Source organism: Monodelphis domestica, chromosome 5, assembly GCF_027887165.1.
Source record: "Monodelphis domestica isolate mMonDom1 chromosome 5, mMonDom1.pri, whole genome shotgun sequence".
NCBI classification, from domain to species: domain Eukaryota; kingdom Metazoa; phylum Chordata; class Mammalia; order Didelphimorphia; family Didelphidae; genus Monodelphis; species Monodelphis domestica.
The window spans coordinates 285,652,969-285,679,723 of NC_077231.1; the positions used below are offsets into that span (position 1 = coordinate 285,652,969).

Genomic DNA, 26,755 nt, shown 5'->3' on the forward strand with positions numbered 1-26,755 from the left:
ATGTCATACCAGGAATCTCGTACAGCTTCTCTGTCCTTGCTTTAATCATCCTTTTAAATGGACTGATAGGGGCTCCTCTTTCTGCAGGGTCCATAATGGAAGAGGATAAACAGCAACACCAGCAAAACACCAGATGAGAGGCAAAAGGCAGTCAGTGCTATCCTTAGAACTTGGAAAAATAGAAAAGGATAGATAAGCAGATTTTATTAAGAAGGTCTAGAACTAGGTAACAGTGTTAGTTTTCTGCCCTCCCTTTAAATTTCAGATGCCTTGAAACTGACAACAACCCATGAATCCTAGGAAATCACAAAGGGCCAATCATGAAGCAATCAGGCAGCAGGTCTAAAAGGAATGGAGCATATCCTATATCTCCCTTCCATCTCTTTGGGTTGGGTTGGGTTTCGTGAGGCAGTTTAAATTTTTTTAATAAGCATTTATATTCCTTGAGAAGCTCTTAAGTCATCCTTATTACATAAAGGTGAATAAATTATATTTTATTTCTAATAGGCCCTCTCATTTCCACCATTGATAATCAAGAAATAGACATTAAGCAAAGGAACATCTTTTTAAACTGCTAATTAAATGTTTTTCTCTATAAACCTCTGATAATAAAGAAAACCAAGCTTATATATAATCATTTATTCCTTTCCTAAATATACATTCTTCTTATTTATTCATTCATTTTTAAAATAAACCCTCACCTTCCATCTTGGAATCAATACTGTGTACTGATTCCAAGACAGAAGAGTGGTAAGGGCTAGGCAATGGGGGTGAAGTGACTTGCCCAGGGTCACACAGCTGGGAAGTGTCTGAAGTCAAATTTGAACCTAGGACCTCCCATCTCTAGGCCTGTCTCTCAATCCACTGAGCCACCCAGATGCTCCTCCCCCAAATATACATTCTTATGTAGATAGGGGACAAAGTTATTCATTATAGGAAGAATCTTAGATTCATAGATATGACAAGTCTTGTGAGCACATCAGAAACCAGAAGACCCAGGCTGGAGTCTTGTTTCTGCCTTGGTGACTTTGGGGGTAAGTTACTTAGAGAAGGGAGCCCATCATTGCAAAATGAGGGTTAGACCAAATGGCCATTAAGCTCTCTTCTAGTTCTAATTCATGAGCCTCTAATCCCACTCCCCTAGCATCTCATTAGACTTTGTTTATCTCAACTGTGAAGTGAGGAGGCTGGACTCTAACATGGTCTCTAAGGTTTCTTTAAACTCTTCATCTTATGGTCCTAGAGATAATCCAATCATCTTATAATGCAGTTAAGGAAACATGGTCCAGAATGGTGAAATGACTCTCCTAAGGTCTTAGAGTTAATGATAGAACTAGGATTAGAAGCACCTAGTCTAGTGTTTTGTCCATTATACTCTGCCATCTCTTAGATACTATCATAAAATGGACAATGGAATTATGGGAGTTGAGAAATGTAGGATAGTTGGCATAGAATATGCTTGTTGAACTAATTAAATTTGGAAGGCTGGATAGAATTGAGGCAAGGGGGAAGATAATAGCTTTTAAGATCTATTTTATGATGATTTATGATTTTTTAAACCCTTATCTTTTGTCTTAAAATCAATACAAGTATCAGTTCTAAGATAGAACAATGATAAGGTCTAAGGAGTTGGATTAAGTGACTTGTCACACAGCTGAGATCAAATTTGAACCCAGGACCTTCCAGCTTCAGGCCTAATTCAATGAACTACTTAATTGCCCTTTATGATTTTTTTTTGCATTTAGTTTTATTAGTTTTTTTTTATGATAAAGTGGAGTAATAAAGTATTAGTAAGATGAGACAGATATTACTATCACCACTAACTCTCCAAGTAAAAATGCAAGTTATAGTAGCATACAGATTAGAATACTTTGCATAGATAATCCATTTTATAGATTATCAGTAGTCTATGTCTCCCCCAACTATTGCCTAGCAAGGTGCTGGGCTTATGCATGAGAACTTTAAAACTAGGCTCTAAGGGACAAGTGACTATATGAGCATCTATGTCATATGTATGTATGGGACAAGAGCTTGGACAGATTTTGGGAGATAGAGGAGGAAAGAAAGGCCTGGCATGCTATGATTCATGGGGTCATAAAGAGTTGGATATGAATGAATGAATGAATGAACAACATACCCAATGGTATACTTTCTATACTTATACTAATCTATACTTCTAAAACATAAGAAAAAATCTTTATATAAATAGTAGATCCTCAAATTTGGAATAAATTAGGGATGAAGGGGATGATGCCAAATCCCACCAGAACTGGTGAAAAATTTGAATTATAGAATATTTTTAAAAGAATCATGTTTTATTTTTCTTAAGCATTACATAAAAAAATAGGCTTGCCAAATGTTCACTAGCAGAAGGACTGCTTTAATGAAAAGATAAGAGTAGTTTATAATAAACATACTATTCTAAAATAGCATTAACTTCTATTTATAAGCCAATTACATTAAGTATATGTCATTGTACTTTTCTACATTCCCCTTCCAATATTATTCTTGTCATTTACTTAGCAAACCTCCTTTTCCCCTGACCATTTCCTTTTTGGGACACTAGATAGTGCAGATGCCAACTTATGCTCAGACCCTTGAGAATGATCATAAATTATTAGTGAATTAAATTAAATGCTTTCTTCCTGGTAAAATGAATTTTTTAAAACCCATAACATATTTTTTCCCTCCAGTAAGATTATGAGATCTAGACCCTCTGTAAACTGAAGGAGTTTAATACTATTTAAAGAAATATGCATTCATGTACATACACTACTTTGAGAAATCCCATTTTAAAATTACTTTCTGAATTTCCTAATAATGGCTTTCTATCCTGCTCCCCATCCCTCCATTTCATATATGACTCCCTGAATGACTGGGAAAAGTCATGTGTACCATTGAAAACTAGGATCTAGATCTGTGGCGGATGCCTCCTTTATGTCCCCCAAAACATTATTTTCTAATTATTGTCATATTTGTTATTTTTGGTAAGAGAGGACTGAAGATGTGTCCTTTGGAAGGTAGTCCAATTTTTCCCACATTAAATTGTCTTAATTTGGAGAAACTTGACTTGTAATAACTAGCATTCAGTTGGAACCATCCCTCGGTATTCTCTCCCTTTTGCTTTCAGCAATTGTCTGGAGAACGATAGCCTCTAGGCTTTTTTGCATCATTCACATGTCAAATTCACATTAGCTTTTATTCTCTGATTCCTTTGGGTAGACATTCACTGAAACATCAGTTTCTGCAATTACTTCTTAGGTAGAGAAATCTGCCCATGGCAGCCTTATCATTTCCCACCTGGCTTCCCTACTGGACCTCATCAAGATTTCCAGAAACTCATCCCCCTATAAGATCACATCTACTCTGAAACTCAGACCTTCTCAGTACCCTGCCTCCCTCTGACAGGCAAGGGTGATTGGGGAAATATCAGAAAACTCTTCCCAGATCCCCATTTAAGGAGGTGGCTCAGGAATAACTTCCTACATGGCTGCTCTCGGAACTTCATAATGCTTCTCAGTTCCTCCTATGCCATCCTTTCTAACTTCTTTTTAGACTGTGATTTCCTTGAGGATGGGGACTGTCTTTTGCCTTTCAGTGCCTGGTATAAAATAGGTGCTTAATAAATGTTTATTGATTGACCTCTTATTTTGGAGGTATCTGAATTGGGAGATACATCTTTCTCAGGTTTATCAAACATAATGATGCCTCTTCTCTTACACACTATTTCAGTTTTTATATCCTTTGGGACAGTGGCTTCTAGAAAGAGTACCCACTTAAGTTTCTCATCTTTTAGGCATATTTCTTGTGCCAGCACACCGCTTCTCACTTTCCTTACCTAACATCTCTATGATGATCTATCTTAACTCCCCATCTATCTATGTATCTTTCTATCCCTCTATCCATCCACCTATCCATCTATCTATCTATCTATCTATCTATCTATCTATCTATCTATCTATCTATCTATCTATGTATCTATCTATGTATCCATCTATGTATTCATCTATGTATCTATGTATCCATCCAACCATCTATCTATCTATCCATCTATCTATGTATCTATGTATCTATCAATCATACAGTATTCTCTGGCAGGTTGTTTTCACTTCTCAAGATCAATAAGAGCTTGTTTTTTCATTTCTTTTTCAGCAAACCTTTTTCAGGTCTTCAGAAGCCAGAGGGATCAAAGAAGTTTTTATTTTTTCTATTCTGTTAGTCAGGATTAAAAAAAAACCCCGACAAACCCATAACAAAATTCAAAACAAGATACAACCTGCTTCCCAGGATGGGACAGTCCAAGGGAAGATTTAACTTTATCCTCCTAGACCTACTTATCAGCATCTCAGCCTCATCCTTGCCTTTATGCTATTTCTATTCACTGACCTGATATAAAAATTGCACCCTATGTGTCTCACTTCTTTTACCAGCTCTTCTGCTCTATAGTTACCATCTTGGCATTTTCTGTTAGGAAGATGGGAACTCTTAGGAGTGGGAGGCTTGTACTCTTGCCTGTCCAGTTCTATTTATTAGAATTCTATTCCCTCACTGGCATCTGATTATTCATCCCCTTAGAACCCTTATGAGTTAATGATAATCGGTTTGAGTCAGACATATTCTTCTAACTGTAGTTTAAGGGATCTGGTGCTATTAATCTGGATTCAAGGTGTTCTTAGAAAGTATGAAGACTGGTGAGGTCAATATAGTATATACATGGCTTAGATGAGCCCCATGAAACTTGGAAATCTTGTAATGTTTTCTCCAGTTTTATCCCCAATTACATTTTAAACATTATCTGACAAACGTTACCCTTGTGTACAAGTGAAGGTAAGTTTGTTGTGAGTGAAGGTAGTGGTAGATGGAGAGGTCTAAGCTTCATAAGAATTGGAGTTCCCTGAAACACATCACCAAAATCCATTTTCCCCTAGTCACTGAGAATGATGGCTAAGGCATGATCCCAAAGCTGTGAATGACTCCTAGGCCTTCTTGTCTGTTGCTTCTTCAGAAGGGACTAACTTCCTTAGTACCTTGGTCTTCACTAATTCTGAAACACTCCTTTGACCAGTCTTCTGTCATTACAGGGGAGACCAGCTCAACAAACTGCTTCAGTGGACAGCTGGCCGTGCATCCTGGTAGGGTGAGGGGGTAAGGATCCTGCTGTGTGTCATTCCGATAGTACATTTCAACGTTGTATTGCCTGGTTTGTGGGATATAAAAGAAAGCAACTTCAGTTCCTGTATTGCTCAAGTGCCTCTAAATTTGTCCCTAGATGGAGTCTAACACAGGAAGTGAAAAGTTGGTGTGGCTGAGGAGACTTTCTTTGGCTACCTTGGGGTTAAGGAGCTGGGGGAAATCTGTTGTGGCATTGATGGGAAGGGCAGACCCAGGGAGAAAAGTGTTGCAGGCAGTGGGTAGAAGATATCGGCTATTAATGGAATAGGGGAGGAATTAGGGCTATCTCACTGGAGTAAGGGACTATCCCTTGTTGGGTTGGGGAGTGATTTTTGGAGAGCTGTCAGAATAGAAGGTGGAATCAATCGAGGTTTCAGGAGCAGACAGAGGAGGTGCTGAATTTCAGGGTAAAGAGAGCAAGGAGCAGGAGGTGCTGAATTTCAGGGTAAAGAGAGCAAGGAGCTGGCCTTTCCCTCTCCCTCAGGGTAATATTTCACTCATTCTTTTTGACTTGTCCAAGGCCAAATATCTAGCAGAGATGGGATGTACCCAGTTTCTCTGACTCTAATTCCAGTTCTCTTTCCACTCTACAAAAGTGCTTCTCTGAATTTGCTGTCAATCCATAAGATTAACTGGAGACTTGCATCTGTGTAGGAGTGTAGTCATCAGCGTATGTGAGCTAGAGCAAGCCACTTAATTTCTGTGGGCTTCAGTTTCTTCATCTGTCAAATGAGGAAGGCTGGACGTGATCACTATGGTCCCTTCTGGCTCTTAAATCTATGAGCCTATGACCCAACCACCATGTTTCTGCTCTTTATTTCCCTGGATGTTTCACCCTTCCCCTTTCTCCTCTTTGTTCCTTGATTTTCTCTCCCTCCCTTAGATGCTTTAAAAACAAAACCAACCATTATCTCTTGCTTATATAGAATTTCACCAAAGTCCTAGTCTTTGGAGTTCTGGAAAGCTATATTAGTTTGGGCTAGAGATAGGGTGACCTTCCTTCCCTCCTCTCTTTCCTTTTCTCTAGAAGATATCCTGTGGTGGTCATTCACTTACTTTGAACTTGATGCTCTCCTCTAGGCTTTGAGGGCATTAACCTTTGTTTTAAAAGTTGACTTTGGGGGGCAGCTGGGTAGCTCAGTGGATTAAGAACCAGTCCTAGAGATGGGAGGTCCTAGGTTCAAATCTGGCCTCAGACACTTCCCAGCTGTATGACCCTGGGCAAGTCACTTGACCCCCATTGCCTAGCCCTTACCACTCTTCTGCCTTGGAGCCAATACACAGTATTGACTCCAAGACGGAAGGTAAGGGTTTATTAAAAAAAAAAAAAGTTGACTTTGTTTCTTAAATCAGTAAAGTTTTGATTAAGAGAAATGCTGAGCTGTGGCTATATAATTTATATAAGAATATATAATTGCATATACACACGTGTATGCACGTATGCTTACAAATAGAAACAGAGACAGCAGATTTCTCCTTCCACAGTGACAAAAATTGTTGGTTCTGGTTGAACCTCTAGACTTAGAAGAGGGGGAGAATGCAGGAGAACAATATTGATCCAATATCAGCCTAACATAGGAATTTAGGATTCATATACTTTTAATTTGGGAGCTGATAAAGCATTTTTCCATTCTGTTCCTTTTCCATTTTCTTGGTCTGACTCACTGTCATTCCAGGTTTTGAAAAGCTGGATATATTTTGCGAAGAAAAGGGACTGAGTTGTTTAGAAAGTAAAAGCCAAGTCCCTGAAGGGGATTGAATTGTCAGGGAGGTTCCATCTACAAGAACACAGGGGGAACCAGTTGAATGAGCTTGCTCAACATTTGTTGGCTTGGTGAGAGATTGCTGGCTTAGCCTACCTATCTTCCTAGTGGTACCTGCTGTCTACATCTATTTTAAAATATTTGTTATATATGTATTTGTTTTATACATATATGTAAATATATATGTATTACATTGAAATAATATATAAATAAATGTTTTATATTACTGGGGTCATAGTTGAGAGTTGGAAAGGACCTGAAAGGTCTTCTAGTTCATTTATATCATTTTACAGATGAGGAAACTGAGGCCTCAAAGAGTTAAGTGATTTTCCCAAAGTCACATTGGGAAGTCTCAATGCTAGGATTTGAACCTATGATTTTGGCTCCAGTCCAGAACTTTTTCCATTAGAGTATATGCTTTTATCCCTAGTTCTTCCATATGAAGTGGAAGAATTTAGCTTTTTATGTTTATTTTTCTTTTATCAGAAACATAACCAATAACAAGTTGATTTTTTCCTCCTATGTTTGTGGTCCTTGGTTAATATTTTTCTGTGAGTCATCACTTCCAAGTAGAAAAATGTTTCCCATCTTTGGTTTAAAAAATGTATTCAGAGCATTGAAAGGAGAAAGGAAGGGAGCACATGGCAAGAGGGTGGTAGTAGTTGAAGAATGGAAACGAGACTGAATTCTATGTGGACCAGAGTGAAGGTTTTCTCTTGTTCTCATTCCTCATCTGAGTTTGGCATTGTGGCTTGGGCTGATGCAAGAATTCTGATTGCCCAGACTGCCTCTAGACCAACCCCCTGATTTTAGAAATAAAGAAGCTAGAGAGGGGAAGAGAGTTGGCCAACGTTCCATGAGTAGTGAGTGGAAAAGCTGGGATTTGAAACCAAATCCTCTCACAAAAAAATCCAGTGTTCTTTTCATTGCATCAATATGTAGAAATCTGTGTCACTGTAAGCCCTCATGTTGATGTAATTTAATTTAGTATTTATTAATCACCTATTGTATGAGATATGCTCCATTATTATTATAAGAATCTCTGATAATTTTATAGGGTCACACTGACGGAAGGGGCCTCATGATTATAATAACTAATAATATATAATATTTACAGAGCATCTACTATGTATCAGGCACTACTATGCTAAGTGCTTCACATTTATCATCTCATTTGATCCTCACAACAACCCTGGGAGTAGGTGCTTTTGTTATCCCTATTTAATAAATAATAATTATTTGTTGATGAGTTGTCTCATCATCTGACTGTGTATCTGACTGTGACTCAACTTAAAAAAATTTCTTGGCAAAGAGACTGTAGTCATTTGCCATTTCCTTCTCCAGCTCATTTTACAGATGAGGAAACTGAGATAAACAGGGTGAAATGACTTGCCCAAGGTCACACAAAAAGTGTCTGAAGCCATATTTGAACTCATAAAGATTACAAACCCAGTGCTATCCACTGTGCCACCTAGCTGCCCAATAATAACAATAGTCAACTTCTATAGCTCTTGCTATGTTTTGGGCTCTGTGCTAATGCTTTACAATTATTATATCATTTGTTCTGCACAACATCCCTGAGAGATAGGTGCTATTATTATCTGCATTTTATGGACAAGGAAGAGATGAAAGGATTTGCCCAGAGTCATATAGCTAATAAGTGTCTGAGGCTAGATTTGAACTTATGTCTTCTTATTTCAGATCTAGTATTTTATTTGCTGTGACATCTAGCTGGAGGGTCTGACTAGTTTGAGGAAAAGAGAATTGGTTTGTGTCCATTAATTTTTCTGAACAATTAAAAAAAACCCAAATAAAACATTTATAACAAATATACATAGTTCAGCAAACCAAATTTCCATATTGGCCATTTTGAAAAATGCATGTTGTGTTATGCATTCTATGTGTATTATCTTTCTAGCAAGAGGTGGGTGGTATGTTATATGTTCAGTCCAATCCTTTCATTTTACCAATAGAAAAACTGTAGCCTAGAAAGGTTAGGTGACTTATCTAAGACAACCCAAGCCATTTGAATGGAAATACCATGCCTTTTGCCTTTTAGCATGTTTTCTCCTTTTCCATAAGAATCTTCTCTCTATTTTTTTTAGAACTATTTTCCTTTTAGGATATCCCTAGGAATCAAAGTAGATAGATGCCCATCAACTGGAGAATGGCTTAACAAGTACATGAATATAGTGGAATATTACTGTGGTTTAAGAAACAATGAAAATGATGAATACAGAGAAGTATGGAATGACTTACATGAACTGATACAGTGAAGTAAGCAGAGTCAAGAAAGTGATATACATAGTGACTACAACAAAGTAAATGGAAAACACAATCACAGTAAAACAATTGAAAATGAATGTCAGAGAATTACAAAGAAAAGTCCCAAAGGAGAGGTAGAAGACACCACCCCTCACTCATTTGCAGAGGTGAAAGGTCTTCAGTGTGTAACTGCATATATCTTCAGACTTTTTCAATGCATTAATTGGTTTTGTTCTTTTTTTTTTTAATTTTTCCTTAAAAATATTCTTTGTTATGTAGGATGGCTTTCTGAGAGGGGAAAAAGAGGTGCTGGGAGATATGTAAGTAATATTTAAAAAAAGATTTCAATAGAAATTTATTTTTAAAAAGAATTTCCAGGGTCAGATCTATGTACTGTCAGGTACTAGTTGTGTACCAAATTGTATTTGTCATTGACTAGCTATATGAATTCCATCACATGACTTCTCTGTCAAATGAAGTAGACTAGAAGATCTCAAAGGTCCCTTTAGGTTCTAACCATTGATTTCATTCATTCACAGTGTCTTATGCCTATTTATTTCTCTTTCTTCCCTCCCCCCAGGTGGCATATTCCTTTACTCAAAGGAATTGAGCAATTAATATTGGTTAATTGATTTCTTGAACATTTGTGGGTACATCCTTCTTGGATTGTGACTATCTGGCTTTCTGATTGAGCAGGGGGTGGGGGCCATCAAGGAAGGGGATGAGCTTCTTCACTGGCCACTAGGTCCTTTTCACCCCACTGGAAGACATATAGTTAGCCAGAAACACGTAGGGATGGTAGAACTCTGAGGATGCTCTGGAGCAAAGAGATTCTTACTGCCCAGTTCCATTTAGGAGTGATGAAACATATATTTGGCACAAATGGTTTAACTTCCTTCTCTCTGAAATGACTTGGTTCTCCTCTTGCTCGCCTTTCTGCAGTCCTAGCTCTGATCCTTGAATCTCAGGAGAAATAAGATCCCTGAATACATACCTGAAAGCCTTTACTTTTGCAAATTCCAATTGCTCTTGTTTTTCATGCTGGAACCCTAGTGGCTTCCTCCAGGGAGAGATGGCTCCTTGGAGTGATCTTGGTGTCATTGGTGGATTCAAGGTATATAGCTGGCATTATAACATCTCAGCATCTCTAGCACCCACTGAACCATCTCCTTTCTATAATATGTTTAGGGAATGGTCATCTAGCTAGTAGTTTGAAGAGTCAATAGTCATCTAGCCAGTAATGCCAGTGGGGGAAAACCAACCATCCCCTCAGGAGTACATTTTACTCCTGGAAAGCTCTGTTGGGAACTGTTTCTTTATGTTAAGAAACAAATCTGCTTCTATTTATCTTTTGTTCTTAGTTCTGCCCTCTAGAGCCAAGCAGAACAAATTGAATCCTTCTCCACGGCAATCCTTAAAACACTCGGTGTGTTTGGTCTCCAGACACTTTTTTAGGATTCTCAATATCCAGAAGCAGTAGCATGGCTGCATTAGCATAGTATTTTTTTATTCTATAACCTGCAATCTTCTTTCATAATCCATACTCAGTCTGGTTGTTAATATTCTTCCTAGATGCCTGGAACTGAACACAATCTTGACTTATAGTGAGATGGGGTCTGACTAGGGCATAGGGTGATAGTCAAATTAGTTTGAGGAAAAGGGAACTTGTATGTGATGGGCTCATTAGATTTTTTAGAGATGAGAAGTCTTGGGTTCAAATCTGGCCTCAATTACTTCCTAGCTGTGTGTTCCTGGGCACATCAGGTAACCCCTATTGCCTAGATCTTACTGCTCTTTTGCCTTAGAACCAATTCATAGTATTGATTCTAAGATGGGAGAAAAGGACTTAAATTTTTTTTTTTGAAAGCCCCCAAATAAAACCCTCATAGCACATAAGCATAGGCCAGCAAAACAAATCCCCACATTGGCCATTCTCTGGTCTGAGGTGGGTGGTATGTCATATCTTCAGTCCTCTAGATGTGTCATTTATCATTTCATTGATCAGCACTTTAAAGGTTTTTAAAGTTATTTTTCTCAATATTGTTGTCTTTGTATCATCTGTTCTAGTTCTCTTCATTCTGCCTTTCTTCATAGAAGACTTCCCAGTTTCCTTTGGAATGATCCATTTTGTCATTTTTCATGGCACAAAATAATATCACAATTTGTTTTGTTGGTCATTTCAGTTGTGTTCCATTTATTGTGACCCCATTTTGGGGGTTTCTTGGAAAAGGAGTGCTTTGTTATTTTATTTTCCAGCTCATTTCAAAGATGAGGAAACTGAGGCAAACAGAGTTAAGTGGTTTGTTCAAGGTCATACAACTATTAAGTGTCTGAGGCCAGATTTGAACTCAAGAAGATGAGTCTTCCTGATCCCAAACCCAGCACTTTATCTTCTGTGCCACCCAGCTGCCCACAATTTGTTTAGCTATTCCCTAATAGGAGGGTACTCTCTTAGTTTCCTGTTTTTTCATAGTATAAAAAGAGAAGCTGTGAGTATTTTGGTACATACAGGTCCTTTTCTTCTTTCTTTAATCTCTTTAAGGTATAAGCCCAGTAGTCTCATAAATGAATCAAAGAACACATATGCCTAGTATAGAAATTTTTTGGACAGTTCCAAATAGCTTTCCAGAATGATTAGATCACAACTCCATCAATGGCATATCAATGTGCCTGTTTTCCTTCAGCCCTTTTAAAACTTCTTATTTTCCTGTTTTGTTAACTTTGTCAATATGAAGGATGCATAATAGGACCTTGGATTTGCTTTAATTTGTATTTCTCTAATCATTAGTGATTCAAAACCTTTTTTCACATGGTTGTTGATAGCTTGAATTTCTTCTTTTGAAAACTTCTTCATATCCTTTGACCATTTATTTATTTGGGAATGACTCTTGGTCTTAATTTGAATCCATTTTTTTCCTTTAATATGAAACCTCTATCATAGAAATTTGTGGCAAAGATTCACCCCCCCAACAGGTTTCCTTTTTACTTTTATCTGCATTAAATCAGTTTTTACAGAAACTTTTACATTTTATATAATAAAGGCTATTCATTTTATCTTCTATGACCCTCTCTATTGCTTTTTTTTTTAATTCTCACCTTCCATCTTGGAGTCAATACTGTGTATTGGCTCCAAGGCAGAAGAGTGGTCAGGGCTAGGCAATGGGGGTCAAGTGACTTGCCCAGGGTCACACAGCTGGGAAGTGTCTGAGGCCATATTTGAACCTAGGACCTCCCGTCTCTAGGCTTGGCTCTCAATCCACTGAGCTACCCAGCTGCCCCCTCTATTGCTTCTTTAGTCATGAACTCTTTCTTAATTTTCTAATTTCCCCAGCATGCAGTTCTAATGAAAAAGTGAGTCTATAAAGTTTTCTTAGGTTTTTTCCACCTCCAACATTCTATGCATTGTTGATTACTTTGTTTCCCAGTTTCTTCTTCTCCAATGGTTAATGGAATCAATTATTTTAATTATGATTATTATAGATCACTATATAGAAGGAGTGCTTTAGGAATCAAGGACTAGTGAAAAGTCACAGCTTCAAATCAACTCATTTGTGTTATCCTATATGTACAGAAATATTCTCTTTTTTTGTATTTAAGTTCAGAATAAAAACAAAATATTTTGAAAGCATCATGTCAGCCACATATAACTTATCTCAAATTGTTTACTGTCTCAAGGAGGGAGTAAGAGGGAAAGAATTTGGAGCTGAAAATATTAGAAAAAATGTTAAAATTATTTTTATATATAATTGGTAAAAATAAAATATTACTGAAAAAATAGAAGGCATCATGACTGGGTTAGTATACTACTTTTTCCTTTTAGATTGTTGTTGATTCTGATTTTGGAAAATTTTTATGTTTTTTTCCAATTACATGTAAAAACAATTCTTAACATTTGTTTTTCGAATTTTTGTTTTTTATTCTGAACTTAAATGTCAACAAAGAGAGTATTTCCTCCTAGAAAAGGCAAGCAAATTGATATAGGTAGTGATTTTATTTTGAAAAGGATTTAGAAATACTCACCCATTTTCAAGGTATAGTTCCATTATGTGGCAGGCAGCATAAGGCGGAAATTTTCCATTAAAAACATCAAGTGCCATCTGCAGGGCCCCAATAGTAGTGTCATGCTGAAAGACAGAAAAAACACTTTCCAGGCTTACCTGTGGTTTACCCTTTTCATTAGCTTAACGAATAATCATATATAATATACATATAAAAGAATGAATAATCATAAAGTTTTGGAGGAACTTTATGCCCAATTATGGAGGAATAACAAACTTTTTGTATGGTTTTGTGCCACCTGAGGATCAAGTTGGGGATAAAATTTCATGAGACTAGAGAGGGTTACTGACATAATTATTGAAAAAGAAGGAAGTTATTTCAGAATATTTAGAAGTTTTAGTTTGGCTTTATATACTGCTGGAATTTAAGATAAAATCTAATTCACTTTTCAAATGAGCAAATGGGTAAGTGACCTACTAAAGATCACACAACAAAATTTGGAAGTAGATTGCATGCTATAACAACGAAGACTTAGCTTTCTATTCCTGTGCTCACTGTCCTATGATAACCTGCTATCACCCCTCCCCCTACTCCTTTTGGTCCATTGATTTCATTGGTATAGGGAACTCTGGGTGTGGAATCTCCCTCCACTGTTATACATCTGTAATTTATGTTCTTTGAGAGTTGCCTGGGTTACTTGAAAGGTTAAGTGACTTTTCCATGGTCATATAGTATAAGAGATAGAATTTGAACCTAGGTCTTCATGACATCAAGGTCAATCAGGGCTCTAGCCTCATCCTAGGAAATTATTTTGTAGTTACTTTTCTGCATGCATGCCATTTCCCTCTAATATGAAGCACCTTGGAATTGTTCCATTTTTGCCTTTCTATCCTCAGTGCTGAGTCAAGCCTAACATTTATTAAGTGCCTACTATGTACCAGACACTGTGGGTTAGTTACAAAGAAAGGCAAAAGTCCTGCTTTTTAATAGCTTGCAATCGAAAGGGTGAGACCGTATGAAAATAATTACACACTAACAAGACATATATTGGATCGATTGGAGGCATTTGACAAGAAGGCACTAACATTAAAGGGAATTGGGAAAGGCTTCTTCTGCAGAAGGTGGGATTTTAACTGAGACTTGAAGGAAGTCAGGAGATTGCTTGAGACATAGTAGGTGGCTAATAAAAATGCTTGCTGAAATGTTGAGTGAGATGAACATTCCAAAGAGCCTCAGTGACAAAACTAAAGCGCAGAAAGGGTTTATAGAAATTATCCTGTTTCAATGACATTCAGGACATCCGTACAATTAGGCGGCATCTGTCTAGTTCATGCCTTTGGACTTTGCTGGCTTACGGAAGGCTTTCTATTTAGGAGATCAAGTTGTATTGCTTTGTACCTGAATATTTTTGCTTCAACTCAGAAAAAAACAACATACTTACCCCTGAGTAGATGATGAATTTTTTTGCATTCAATTCATTGGCTGCTTTCTGGAAATAATCAACAATTTTTTTCACCAGAACACCTTAAAGAAGAATCACAAAAGGATGGGGATGAATCAGACATCTGGTTAGAGCTAACCTCTTAATTCACAATTAGGTTTTTGTGTGCCTCAAGTGGGAGAAGAAGAAATTTGTTTTAAAACCCAAATTAGGAGACTGCTGACATGAAGACATTGTAAAAGGCTTTTGGGATCACCCAGGATTGTTTTCAATGCCATTTTTTCTGTAGCAAAGGCTTATAAGATGGGCTGCTAGCTGCCTATCTGCTTGCATCTCTCTGACTTTATTCCTTCTTTCTATGCTTGTATAATATTCACAACCTAAGATCAGTCCTAGGGAATAAACTGCTTTTGAATTCAGCTGTAATGCAGACTTTTCAGATTTTTGGGGGGTTTAGCTACCTCTTATTAGAATTCTTATTATTCCCGTGCTCCTTCATGGTGTGCTAGAAGGAGGAAGGAAGAGATCTTGGCTTGGTTGTTATACTGTGATCACTATGCCATAGATCTTTGGGTAACTTGACACATCCCAGGGCTTAACTTTTCTCTTCCAAAGAAGGAAGAATTTGAACTAAGTGACCTCTGAGGTCCTTTCTGGATCTGCAATTTAGTGATTTTACTATTCAGGTATGTGCTGGATCATAAAACAGTTGTCTTATGAGAAATGATTGGTAAGCTTTCAGTGTGACCATTTACATCATGGAAATGGGCAAATACTACAAATCAGGACTTGATTTATTATTTTGTTGATTGACTAGACTTAATCAAGTAAAGGGGATATGTTAATAATGTGGATTAAACTGAAAAGTGTCTCATGACACATTTTTTGGGGGAGGAGGTAGGGAGTCAGGTGTTAAAGCATGCCACTACTAATATGCCTAGCCAGAAGCTAAGTGGCATAATGGATAGAGCACTGAGTCTTGGAATCAGGAAGACCCGAGTTCAAATCCAGATTCAGATAATTCCTACCTGTGTGATTCTAGGTAAGCCACTTAACCTCTGTTTGTCTCAGTTATAAAGGGAATATAATAGTATCCAACCTCATAGTTATTTTGATAATCAAATGGGAAAATATTTGTAAAGTGTTTAGTAGCCTGTGATATAGTAAGTGCTTAATCAAGGTTTATTTCCCCCTTTACTTCTCCAGTGTCCATCCATTAAGAGCACACAGTGATCTGGCTCCTGTTTAAAACGTTAGATGCTGCTTTGTCCATTTCTCACCTGTGTTCCTGTTAAAAACTGTGTGTTGCCACTGCAACTATTGTTTTCAGGATCTGGCTTTTTGGAGCTGGACACAGTATTCTCCCAATGGGAGCAAAGATCACATAAGCCCATCACACTCACTAGAAACACTGACAGCACTCTGCTCTGAGGAGTTCTCATCCCTCTGCCTAAGATGACGAAATCTATAGCTGCAATGTGAGGCTCGTTTAGAAATGGCAGCCCAGAGTTCTGGCTTCTCTTTATTTTTATATGCTGCTTTTAGGCAGCTTCAGAATGAGAGGGAGGGAGAGATATACAGAAAAACAGAGAAAGACAGACAGAAGGAGAGAGGGAGAGAAATTGAGAGAGAAAGAGAGAAAATGAGAGAGACGGAGAGAGAGAGAGAGAGAGAGAGAGAGAGAGAGAGAGAGAGAGAGAGAGCGAGAGAGAGAGCACTTGTTGTTAGGTCTGTTGTCAGCAGCTCCTGCCTTTTTGCTCCTGAAGGTCAACTGGCCCACCTCTTGTTTGGGGGAAATTATCAAATGGTGGAGTCAATGAATACAGTGTGGTAGCAGCCTTGATTCCTGTATTTCTCTTCTATTTCCTATAGAGTCATGATTGTATCTTCTGGGCTGTATTATGCCCCAAGGATACATTATCATTTATTGAATATCTCTGTGGAAAAATATCTGAAGTAATAATGATAACTGACATTTATACAGCACTTAAAGGTCTGCCAAGTTCTTTAGGCACATTATTTCATTTGATTCTCATTGCCACCCTGTGAGGTGGGTCATACAAATATTACTATCTCCATTTTTATAGATGAGGATGATTGTTAACTACTCCCATTTACCCAGATTTAAAAGTATTGGGCTTATGGGGGCAGCTGGATGGCTCATTGAATGGAGAATCAGGTCCAGAGATGGGAGGTCCTGGCTCAAATCTGACCTCAGACAATTCCTAGCTATGTGACCCTGGGCAAGTCACTTAACCCCCTTTACCTAGCCCTTACCACTCTTCTGCCTTAGAACCAATATTGGCTCTAAGATGGAAGGTAAGGGTTTAAACAAACAAAAAAGCACTATTGGGCTTATCTTTGAGATTGAACCAGGCAAATTCCTATTCACATCAGACTTGTTCTAGAAATTATAGAGCAGCAAGCCACTTCAGTCAATTTTCTTGGAAATGTGCAAAAAGGCCATTCCATAAATTACCAAATTAATTATTCAAGTGCTCCAGGTTTAGTCCAATCTTATTTACTCAGGATAGATGCTGAACTCATTGTTCAGAATCCTGGGATGACTGCAATTTACCAGAGCAAGGCTAGACTACATCATCATAACGTCCCAGTTCATCTTATATACATGCTTACATATGTGTATACACATGTATATGTAAATGCACACGCACACGTGTCTGTGTTTTAGCAACTGTACCTCCCTGAAGTCGAGCCTTTTCTTTCTGCTTATAAATTCCAAAGGTTGACAAGAGAGATAATTTGGACAGCTCCTCCAGCTTTGCCATGGTGTCTGCAGTGGCCCAGGAGGGTAGAGTAAAATTGTGAACTCTCTGCAATAAAGGAGAAAACAGAAAATGAGCACTGTAGAGTTTCCTTTTTCCTTCTGATTGGCCTGCTTTTTTTGTTGTTATCATCCTATGTTCCCTCATCATCCCAGACATATCACTCTGTTTGGACCTCACTGATTTGGGGGCATAAAATATACCAAATGGGCTCTTTCTAGGAATGTTTCATTTTGTGGTAAGCAGCTGTAAAAATCAGCCTAGGAGCCCCACAGAGGTTGATTTCTCACCCCCTTCGTGCATGGTCAAAGCTTTTGACTTCAGATTCTCAGTGGCAAAAGGAATTTTATATACAATGAAGAAGGGAGCTTCAGGACAAGAATCTACCTAATCTGGAGGGATTTTACAAACCACCCTTTGCATTTAATAGGAAAGACAGATGCACTGGCAGAGAAATTCCACTTGAAGATGAATTAAATGCTTAAAACAGAACAAAACAAACCCCCAAACACCCGGGTTGCCTGAAAGGTAAGAAGAAAAGGGGATGATGCTCTGAAGCCTTGGGCAATATGTATTAAAAGGTTCTTAAAAATGAGTCCAACTGGTAGCCAAGGGAAAGAGCTTCAACCTCCAAAGTAATGCAGGTAAAGACCCCACACTAGTCCCCTCCAGTCAAAGAAGACCAACAGTTCTCTCAGAAGCAAACTCAACTGTTAAAAGCAGAGATTGAAGCACAGAAAAAAGCAAAGATCTGCAATGAAAAGGAATGGAAAAAGAACAAAACAGGTGAAAGATAGCTAGGCTATATCCTCATGTGGCTAACTGGCCCCTGAAAAATGAAAATTAACAAGATCCCAATGGGATCCAAGGGACTATAAGGAAAGTGATTGAGAAAGTAGCATAAAAGGGCAGTCTTCAATCTTTCTATGGAAGAATCTCTTACGGAACTAAGTGGTTGGACATATTTGGTGAAGTAGATGATAATGATAAAGAGAAATAGGAATTTAAGACATATCTGAGCCAAGTCACTCTACCCAAGCTAGACAAACTCTGCCACTTATTATGGGGGGATAACGATGATACCAATTCATGCTCCCAGATCACAGGGTCTAGGTCTGACAGAGACTTTATTTGTACAAAATCTTTTAAATTTAATATAATCAAAATTATTCATTTTACATCTTGTAAAGTTCTCTGTTTCTTGCTTGGTCTTAAATTCTTTCCTTCCCCATAGACCCGACAGGTATACTATTCCATGTTCACCTAATTTACTTATAATATCACTCGTGATGTTTAAATCATGTACCCACTTTGACCTTATCTTGGTATAGGGTGTGAGATATTGATCTAAGCCTGATTTTTGCCAAACTATTTTCCAATTTTCCTAGCATGGCAGAGACTTTAATCAAGCAACCAGCAAACATTTATTAAGTGTCAGGTGCCATGCTAAGCACTGCTGATACAAAAAGAGGCAAGAGACAGTCTTTGCGCTTGAGAAGCTTATAATCTAATGGTGGGAGACAATATGTGAACAATACAAAGCAAGTTATGTATAGGATAAATAGGAAATAATTAACAAAGGAAAGCACTGAAATTAGATGATCTAGTCCAATCTCCTCATTTTACAAATGAGAAGACTGAGACTCAGAAAGGTATGTAATATATAAGATATATATAATTTTTAATAATTTTGTATATAATTTTATTTTTTATTTTTATAATTTATATATATATATAAATATGTAAAATGTTTATAACATATAATTTCTCCAGGGCCATTTTGGTAAGTAGGTAACAGCTTGAATTTGAACCCAGGCTCTCTGATATCAAACTCAGGTGTCATTTTTCTACCTTATCCAGGCTGAAGCACTTCACGCTTGTGATAATTTCAAAATGAGAAACAGCAGTAAATAACAGAGGGCAACAATTACCCAAAAGACTTCTCAAAGATGTTTTCCAATTATAATAAAAGTGGGCAAGTTTTCAAGCAGTTTTACCCAATTACACCTCTCCTTAGACTGTATTCTCTTCTTATTTTGGTTTTGTAGAATTCCTAGCTTCCGTCAGAATACAGACCTTTTAAGAGGTCTATACGTAGAAGCCTTTTTTGATCCCTTTGGCCAATGACCCTTCAACAAAATTACCTTGCATATTTTTTTTTATATAGCTATAAGCATAAAGGCTATTTTCCCCCAATAGATTGTAAACTCTGAGATTTGGGATTTTTATTTTATCTTTATATCTCTAGTACCTGGGCAGCTAAATCACAGTAGATTGAGTGCCAGACATAGTGTCAGGAAGACTCATCTTCCTGAATTCAAATCCAGCCTCAGATACTTACTAGTTGTATGGCCCTGGGCAAGTCACTTAACCATGTTGGCCTTAGTTTCCTCATTTGTAAAATGAGTTGAAGAAGGAAATGGCAAACTACTCCAGGATCTCTACCAAGAAAACCCCAAATGGGGTTACAAAGAATCAGACCCAATTAAAATGAATGAACAACTTCTCTGGTACTTAGCAGGTTTCCTGATAAATAGGAAGAGCTTAATAAATGCTCACTGATTGTCTCATTTATTAAATGAGTCTTGTGGAAAATAGGCACTCATCATATTTTTCTTCCTCTCCTGAGCCACAATGACTCAGAAGTGATACACAAGAAGGCTGGCAGGACTCTTCACCAGCTGAAGAAAATATCATTTTGAAAAGCTATTATAATTCATTGAACTACAATGAGAATTTGACCTTCATAGGAAAATGGCTGTTGAGGCTTTTTGCTGATAAGCCAGTGCTGATACATTTGGCCTACTTTTTCTTGCTTCCTTGTATCTATAAAATTCAAATAATATTTCCCCCTCCAGTAGAAAGGCATTTCTTTTTTAATTAAAGCACATACCAGGGGCCCAGTATTCCTGAGTGAATGAAAAATCACTAAGTGGCAAGAGATGGACAAAAAGCAATTTTGCTCACAATTTTCTAAAGGGTGAGAATATTAATAACGAGAGAAAAGGAAAGATGGGAGGATTTTCAAAGTTAATAACAAAAGGAGTCCTAAATTATGTTCTCCTGTCAAAGGAAGGAAGAGTAATACATCTGGAAAGGGAAAAAAAAAACCCAAAGACTGTGTTATATAAGTCTAAATAGGCATATTTCAAATAATCAGATTGGAGGAGGTTAGTCTTTTTTCCCCTTGTACCTCACAAAATAAAGGATCATAGATTTTATTCCAAATTCCATTAAGGTCCTTGATTTCGAGTCCTGAAAGCGCTGGTAAAGTACTTATAAAATCCTGAAAAACATACAAAATGACATAAAGAAAAATGACAGTGAATTAGTTGCCAGGAAAATACATGGGGGATATTGACTATGCTAACTTTTTAAAAGATGAAGTTATTGGAGCTAGGTTGTGCAGTGCATAGACAGATATGAGTGCTGACCCTGGTATCAGGAAGACTCATCTCTGTGAGTTCAAATCTAGTCTCAGACACTTATTAGCTGTGTGACCCTGGGTAAGTCACTTAACCCTGTTAGCCTCATTTTCTTCATTTGTAAAAATGAGCTAAAGAAGAAAATGGCAAATGTTTCAGTATCTTTGCCAAGAGAAAACCCCAAATGGTGTCATAAAGAGTCAGATACAACTCAACAACAAAGAATCAAGATTAATTGAAAGTCAAGATTAGATCTCATTATACTACAAGTATGGAGGCAACCTGGAGTGGACAGAATGTTGATCTTGGAGTCAGAAAGCCCTAAGTTCCGATACTGCTGCCGATATTTGTTATCTATCAAATCTTATTATCTAACAGATCATTTTATCTTAAAAAAAATTTTAAACTCTTACCTTATGTCTCATAATCAATACTGTGTATTGGTTCTAAGACAGAAGAATGGTAAGGGCTAGGCAATGGGGGTTAAGTGACTTGCCCAGGGTCACACAGCTGGGAAGTGTCTGATGCCAGATTTGAACCCTTGTCTCTAGATCTGGCTCTCAAACAACTGAGCCACCCAGCTGCCCCCATTTCTGAAATACTTTAAAAATGGAAATGAGTATCTGGGGGAAGGTTGGCTCTCCTCTTTGGCTGAGGTTCCTGTTGGGTCTGATGCAGTGCTAGACACACTGTGATTGGTATAACCATGGGAAGACCTCTGCTAGGTTATCTTTAGTTAGGAATGAGAAAATCATCTTGATTCTGGGCTAGCTGAAGGTCAAGGAAGCAGTTTGGATTCATTAGCCAAGAGTACAATGTACAATGTTTCTTATAGACAATTACCACGATAACATTAAAGAATGGGACAGACTCATGACTATTCTCATCTCTGATGAATCAACTATGGAACCTGATGATGGTGAACAAAGACAAAAGAGCAGCAACAGTGAGAACTAGGAATGGGGGTAATTGATGTGTGCCATGGAAGCTCAGCCGATGACAAATAGTCTTGAGCTAAATCTGGGAAAGTGCATGGTGGAAATAGGAGGAAAACATGAATGTGTAGTCTATTTTATAAGGTTTCCTAATATAACTTGGAGAGAAACTGGGACGTGTGATCACATAATCCTATGACTAGAACAGAGAATCTTTATTCAAGAAGTCTACTGGTTGAATTCTCCCATGACCTAAACACAGGCTATGGGATTCTTAAAGTTGAAAGATAATAATGTGCTTTCCTTTCCATGCAAAAGTGATATCAGCCCACTGCTCTCAGTTAGGCTTGTATTTTGGATTGATCTCAATGAAGTATATTTATATGGAATCATGTTCAGACATTAATAATCACATTAGATATACATTTTCAGATCACCTTAAAAATACAGGGAATTTGACCTCAGACACTTCCTAGTTTTGTGACCCTGGGCAAGTCACTTGACCCCCACTGCCTAGCCCTTACCACTCTTCTGCCTTGGAGCCAATACACAGTATTGACTCCAAGATGGAAGGTAAGGGTTTAAAAAAAAAATTTTTTTTTAAATACAGGGAATTGTCTCATTTGCTCTAAGTAGGTCTGTTTTTTAAGAGAGCAGATTAATTTTGGGAATATAGTCTATGGCTTTGGCATGGTGTTAAGTTAAATGGTTCAAACAGTGGTTACAACTGTGACTTTGACCTCGTTAATTGTTTTAAAACTATGACACTCATAACAAACCTGGGTGGGGTTGAGGTGGGAAGGGCCCTTTCCCATCCCCAACTAGAGTCCATTATACTATTCACAGAATGGTAATGCCAAGTTTTGTTTGTTTTTAAACCTTATATGGAGACAGCAAGTTTTGATATTCCTTTGACCTCAAAGTTTCTCCCTGAAGCTCTTGAAGTCGAGGGCATTTTATATCAGGAAGGTACAGCAACTGAAAGAATAGGAACAAAAAAATTCATTAGGCAGAAATTTGGGGACACGTTCCATTTCTAATCTATAATATGACATGAAAATATTAGAAAATGTATAGTCACATCTCAAACTTCAGTTAAGGAAACTGACATGAAGAAAACTCCCAAAATTTAATTGAATTTTGCTTTTGAAATTAGATTTTAAAAAATAAAAATTTTTTATTTGAAAAATTAAAATTTGTAAAATTGAAAAAGGAATGGGGAAAGCAATGTAGTTGAGAGCCTTAGATAGGGAGATAGAGATATTATAAGGCCAAACAATATCTCATTCTTTTCAGGAAGAGACCAAAAGCCCGTGATGAAATACTTGGTTATTTCCTCCTTCTGTACCTAAAATGTAACATAAATCATTCTATGACCTTCCTCCCTCTCATTTCCAACATAGATTATATGTATAGCCAGTACCTCCAACCTCCATATTTCACATAGGTCAGAAATACATAGAAGTTATATTTTAAGTCTTATTAGTGGCATAGGTAGTGGTGAATGGTAATTCGATGGTTGGTGTCTTTTGTACCAGAAGAGGACCAAAATGGCATCACTATGTTGATGTCAATGTTCTTTGTGTCCAGTTGTTGCTAGTTAGATCAATATGAGCTCTGAATGCTCTACCATATGTTAGGCACAAATAACCCCCATGAACATTTAAGATGGCGATATCTCTAAATTTGTGAATTGCATGTTTCTTTTGAGCTACTGTAATTCTGCTTTGCTCATACAGCACAGTGATTTCTTTGATATACTGGCTGGTCCTTTTCCAATGTCTTCTGTCTCCTCTGTCTCATAGTGGAATACCGAAACATTTAATAGTTGATACCAAAGTTCTTCAGAAAGACCGTGTGAGTATTCTCAGGTAGCTTCTTCCAACCTTTGTGTGAGTTCTCAAAAAAATAGTCTTTTAGGCAAAAGGTAATCTGGTATTTGAATGACATGGCCAACCCATTGGAGTTATGCCATAGAGTCTAAATGCTTGGCAGTTTCGTTCAAGAAAGTACCTCAGAGTCTGGTACCTCATCTTGCCAAGTGATCTTTGGAATCTTACTAAGATCATTCAAAAGGAAGTGATTCAGTTTCCTGGCATGGTGCTGGTATATTTTCTAGATTTCACAGGTATTCAACAATGAGGTCAGCACAATGGCTTTGTAGACCTTCAGTTTGGTAGGCAGCCTAATAACTCTTCTCTTGCACTTTCCTTCAGAGCCTCCCAAACATTCAGCTAGCTCTGGCAATGCATGCATCAAATTTATCTTCTCTTATTCACCCCTGGAAGTAAGTAAAATTTTCCACTGCATTCAAAACATCTCTGATTACTGTAATCAATGGTTCCACTTGTCGATGGTGTGATGTTGATTGGTGGAGAACCTCTCTTTTCTTGGTGTAAACTGTCACGTCAAAATTAGGACAAGTGGCAGAGAACTGATCTATGCTCAGTTGTAGCTCAGTCTCAGAGGCACAATCATCTGGGAATAAAAAGTTGAGTACTAGCTCTCCCTCCTCTTTAGTCCTGGTTTGTAGCCTTTTCAAGCTAAATAATTTACCATCAGTATGATAGCTGACTTCGATGTCACTTTTATTCTTAATGAAGGCACCCAAGGAAATCACTAAAAATATTCAAAAAAGGATAGGAGCAAGTACATAGCCCTGATTTACTCCACTGGAGACTCAGAAAGTGTGAGATTGTGCAAGCATGCTGTCATGAAGCTGGTGTATTGACAAAGTTCTCCAGGTAACCAAATTTTGCCATGATCTTCCACAAGCCATCATGACAGACAGTATCAAGGGTCTTGGTCAGATTGATGAGTGTTCTGCTCTGTTCTGGTCCTGGCATTTCTCCAGGAGTAGTCAGGCAGGAAACACTCTATTGACTGTTACTCTGCCCTTTCTGAAGCCAAACTGGCTCTTGGGTAGGTAACCATCCTCCAGATGAAGGATTAGTCAATTAAGGAGGATGCTGGCAAGAATCTTGCCTGTGATGACTAAGAGAGAGACCCCTCTGTGATTTTCACAGGAAAATCTATGTTCTTTTCCTTTATAGAACTAGCCCATGCAACAGCTTGACTACAGGGGTGGAGGGGATATGATTGAGGAGAGACTCTAAATGAACACCTTAATGAAAATACCAACAACATGGAAAAGAGTTCGGACCGAGGACACATGTAATACCCAGAGGAATCATGCATTGCCATTGGGAGGGGTGGTGGGAGGGAGGGGAGAAACAGAAAATGATCTTTGTTTCTAATGAATAATGTTTGAAAATGACCAAATAAAATAATGTTTAAAAGGGGAAAAAAAAGATATAGAACTAGACCATGGAGACATCCTTGATCTCCTGGAGGTTAATCAACTCTTGTCATATAACCTGGAAGATCTCAGTCTGCTTTTGTATATGAGCAGTGGACCTTCTGTCTTGTACATCTCTGCTAGAGTGGAATTCAGCACCAGGAGCTTTGCCATACAAGAGGAGACTAATGGCATTCAAAACCTCTTCTTTAGTTGGAAGTTTGGCTGGAGAGGGATTTTGAGTATTATGGTTAATGGCTTCAGCACTGGTTAATGATGGTTTTATCTCTGATCAATACAGCTCTACCAGTACTGTGTAGTTGGGGTACACCAAAGGTCTTTGGCCTTCAGGTCATCTGGCATTTGGGTAGGTGACCATCTTCTAGATGAAGGATTAGTCAATTAGAGGATGCTGGCCTTCAGGTCATCATAGAGCACTTAAGGTTATTTCTGACAGTGTAAAACTGAATTTCACCTGCCTTCTTACTGAGCCCAGAATCCTGCATCTCTTTAAGCTTCATCTGCACTTTACTTTTGATGGAATTAAATGCAGCCTTCCTAAGAGATGGATGAGCTATCTTGTTGGACAACCTTGAGGAATTTACATTTTTCATTGAGTAGTTTCTGAAAGTTACTGAACAATAACAACAGTGGTATAATGAAACCACTCATTTGGAGTTGAATCCTGGCTCTGATATTTATCCCGTGTGACTTTGGACAAGTCACTCAGTATCCCTGGGCCTTACTTAGTCTCCTCATCTGTAAATGAAGGGAGTGTTTCGGATAATCTCTGAGGTTCTTACCCTTTATGCTCTAGCTCTCAGAACCTGCAGTCTGGAACCTTAAAAGAAGTCAACCAGTTGGTCCTCTTCTCTTCAGTTAAGACTTAATCTTTACTTGGCTAATCACGGCTGAATGACTGTGCCATGATGATAGATGAAAAGCATTTTGTGAATAATATCTTATAATATATAATAATATAACATAATAATATTTTTGTCCTTTGATGCAAGTGTTCAGTTGTTTTTCAGTCACGTATGACACTTTGCGTGACCCCATTTAAGGTTTTCCTGGCAGAGTTATTAGAGTGCTTTGTTCATTGTATAGACAAAGAAATTGAGGCAAACTAAGTTAATTGACTTGTCCAGGGTCACACAGCTACTAAGTAGTATTTGAAGCTGGTTTTGATCTCAGGAAGATGAGTCTTTCTGCCTTTTGGCCCCGTGCTCTATCTAGCTACTCCATGTACTGTGATATTTCTGAGTTATTTTCTGTCTGTTTCTTGTGTTGGTGCTGAAGCCAGAGCTGCAATGAGTTCTGAGGAATAAAACATTACTTTCTCCAGTAAGGCAGCCCTGCAGTAATATACATGGATGCATTTCTCAATAGGATTTAGGGACTGGACATTTGTTAATAGAGCGAGAGAGGAGATTTTAGTTTCTGGAAATTCAGACTTCTATTCTCTTAGTAACATAAGTTCTTTCTCTCAAGTATATCTATCATGATTTGCCATAACAACTTTGTGGCTACCAAAAGAGAAGAGTTTAAAGGTTTCCAGCTCATTTATATTTTGGTTGATTCTGTGATCACCTCTGTGTTGAAGATTCCCTGTTTGAAGTCTTTATTTGCAATGGTGATTGCACTTCTACAACTGAGTTCCATAAGTTCCAG

General features: G+C 37.8%; 1 protein-coding gene across 3 annotated transcripts in view; it reads right to left on the reverse strand.

The window, feature by feature from the left end:
* The window catches only part of ACP3 (acid phosphatase 3), a 53,543-nt gene that overhangs the window by 3,972 nt on the left and 22,816 nt on the right, over positions 1-26,755 (reverse strand). For 2 of the 3 annotated variants that reach the window (XM_007505099.3, XM_056800243.1), the window contains exons 5-11: positions 22,666-22,764; positions 20,620-20,712; positions 17,342-17,474; positions 14,641-14,723; positions 13,221-13,324; positions 5,028-5,197; positions 10-169 (exon numbers count right to left, since the gene is read on the reverse strand). In XM_007505099.3, the coding sequence (XP_007505161.1) occupies positions 54-169; positions 5,028-5,197; positions 13,221-13,324; positions 14,641-14,723; positions 17,342-17,474; positions 20,620-20,712; positions 22,666-22,764 (798 nt within the window). In that variant the 3' untranslated portion in view covers positions 10-53. The remainder of the gene's footprint in view (positions 1-9; positions 170-5,027; positions 5,198-13,220; positions 13,325-14,640; positions 14,724-17,341; positions 17,475-20,619; positions 20,713-22,665; positions 22,765-26,755) is intronic. The other variant, XM_056800242.1, reaches the window with a different exon arrangement.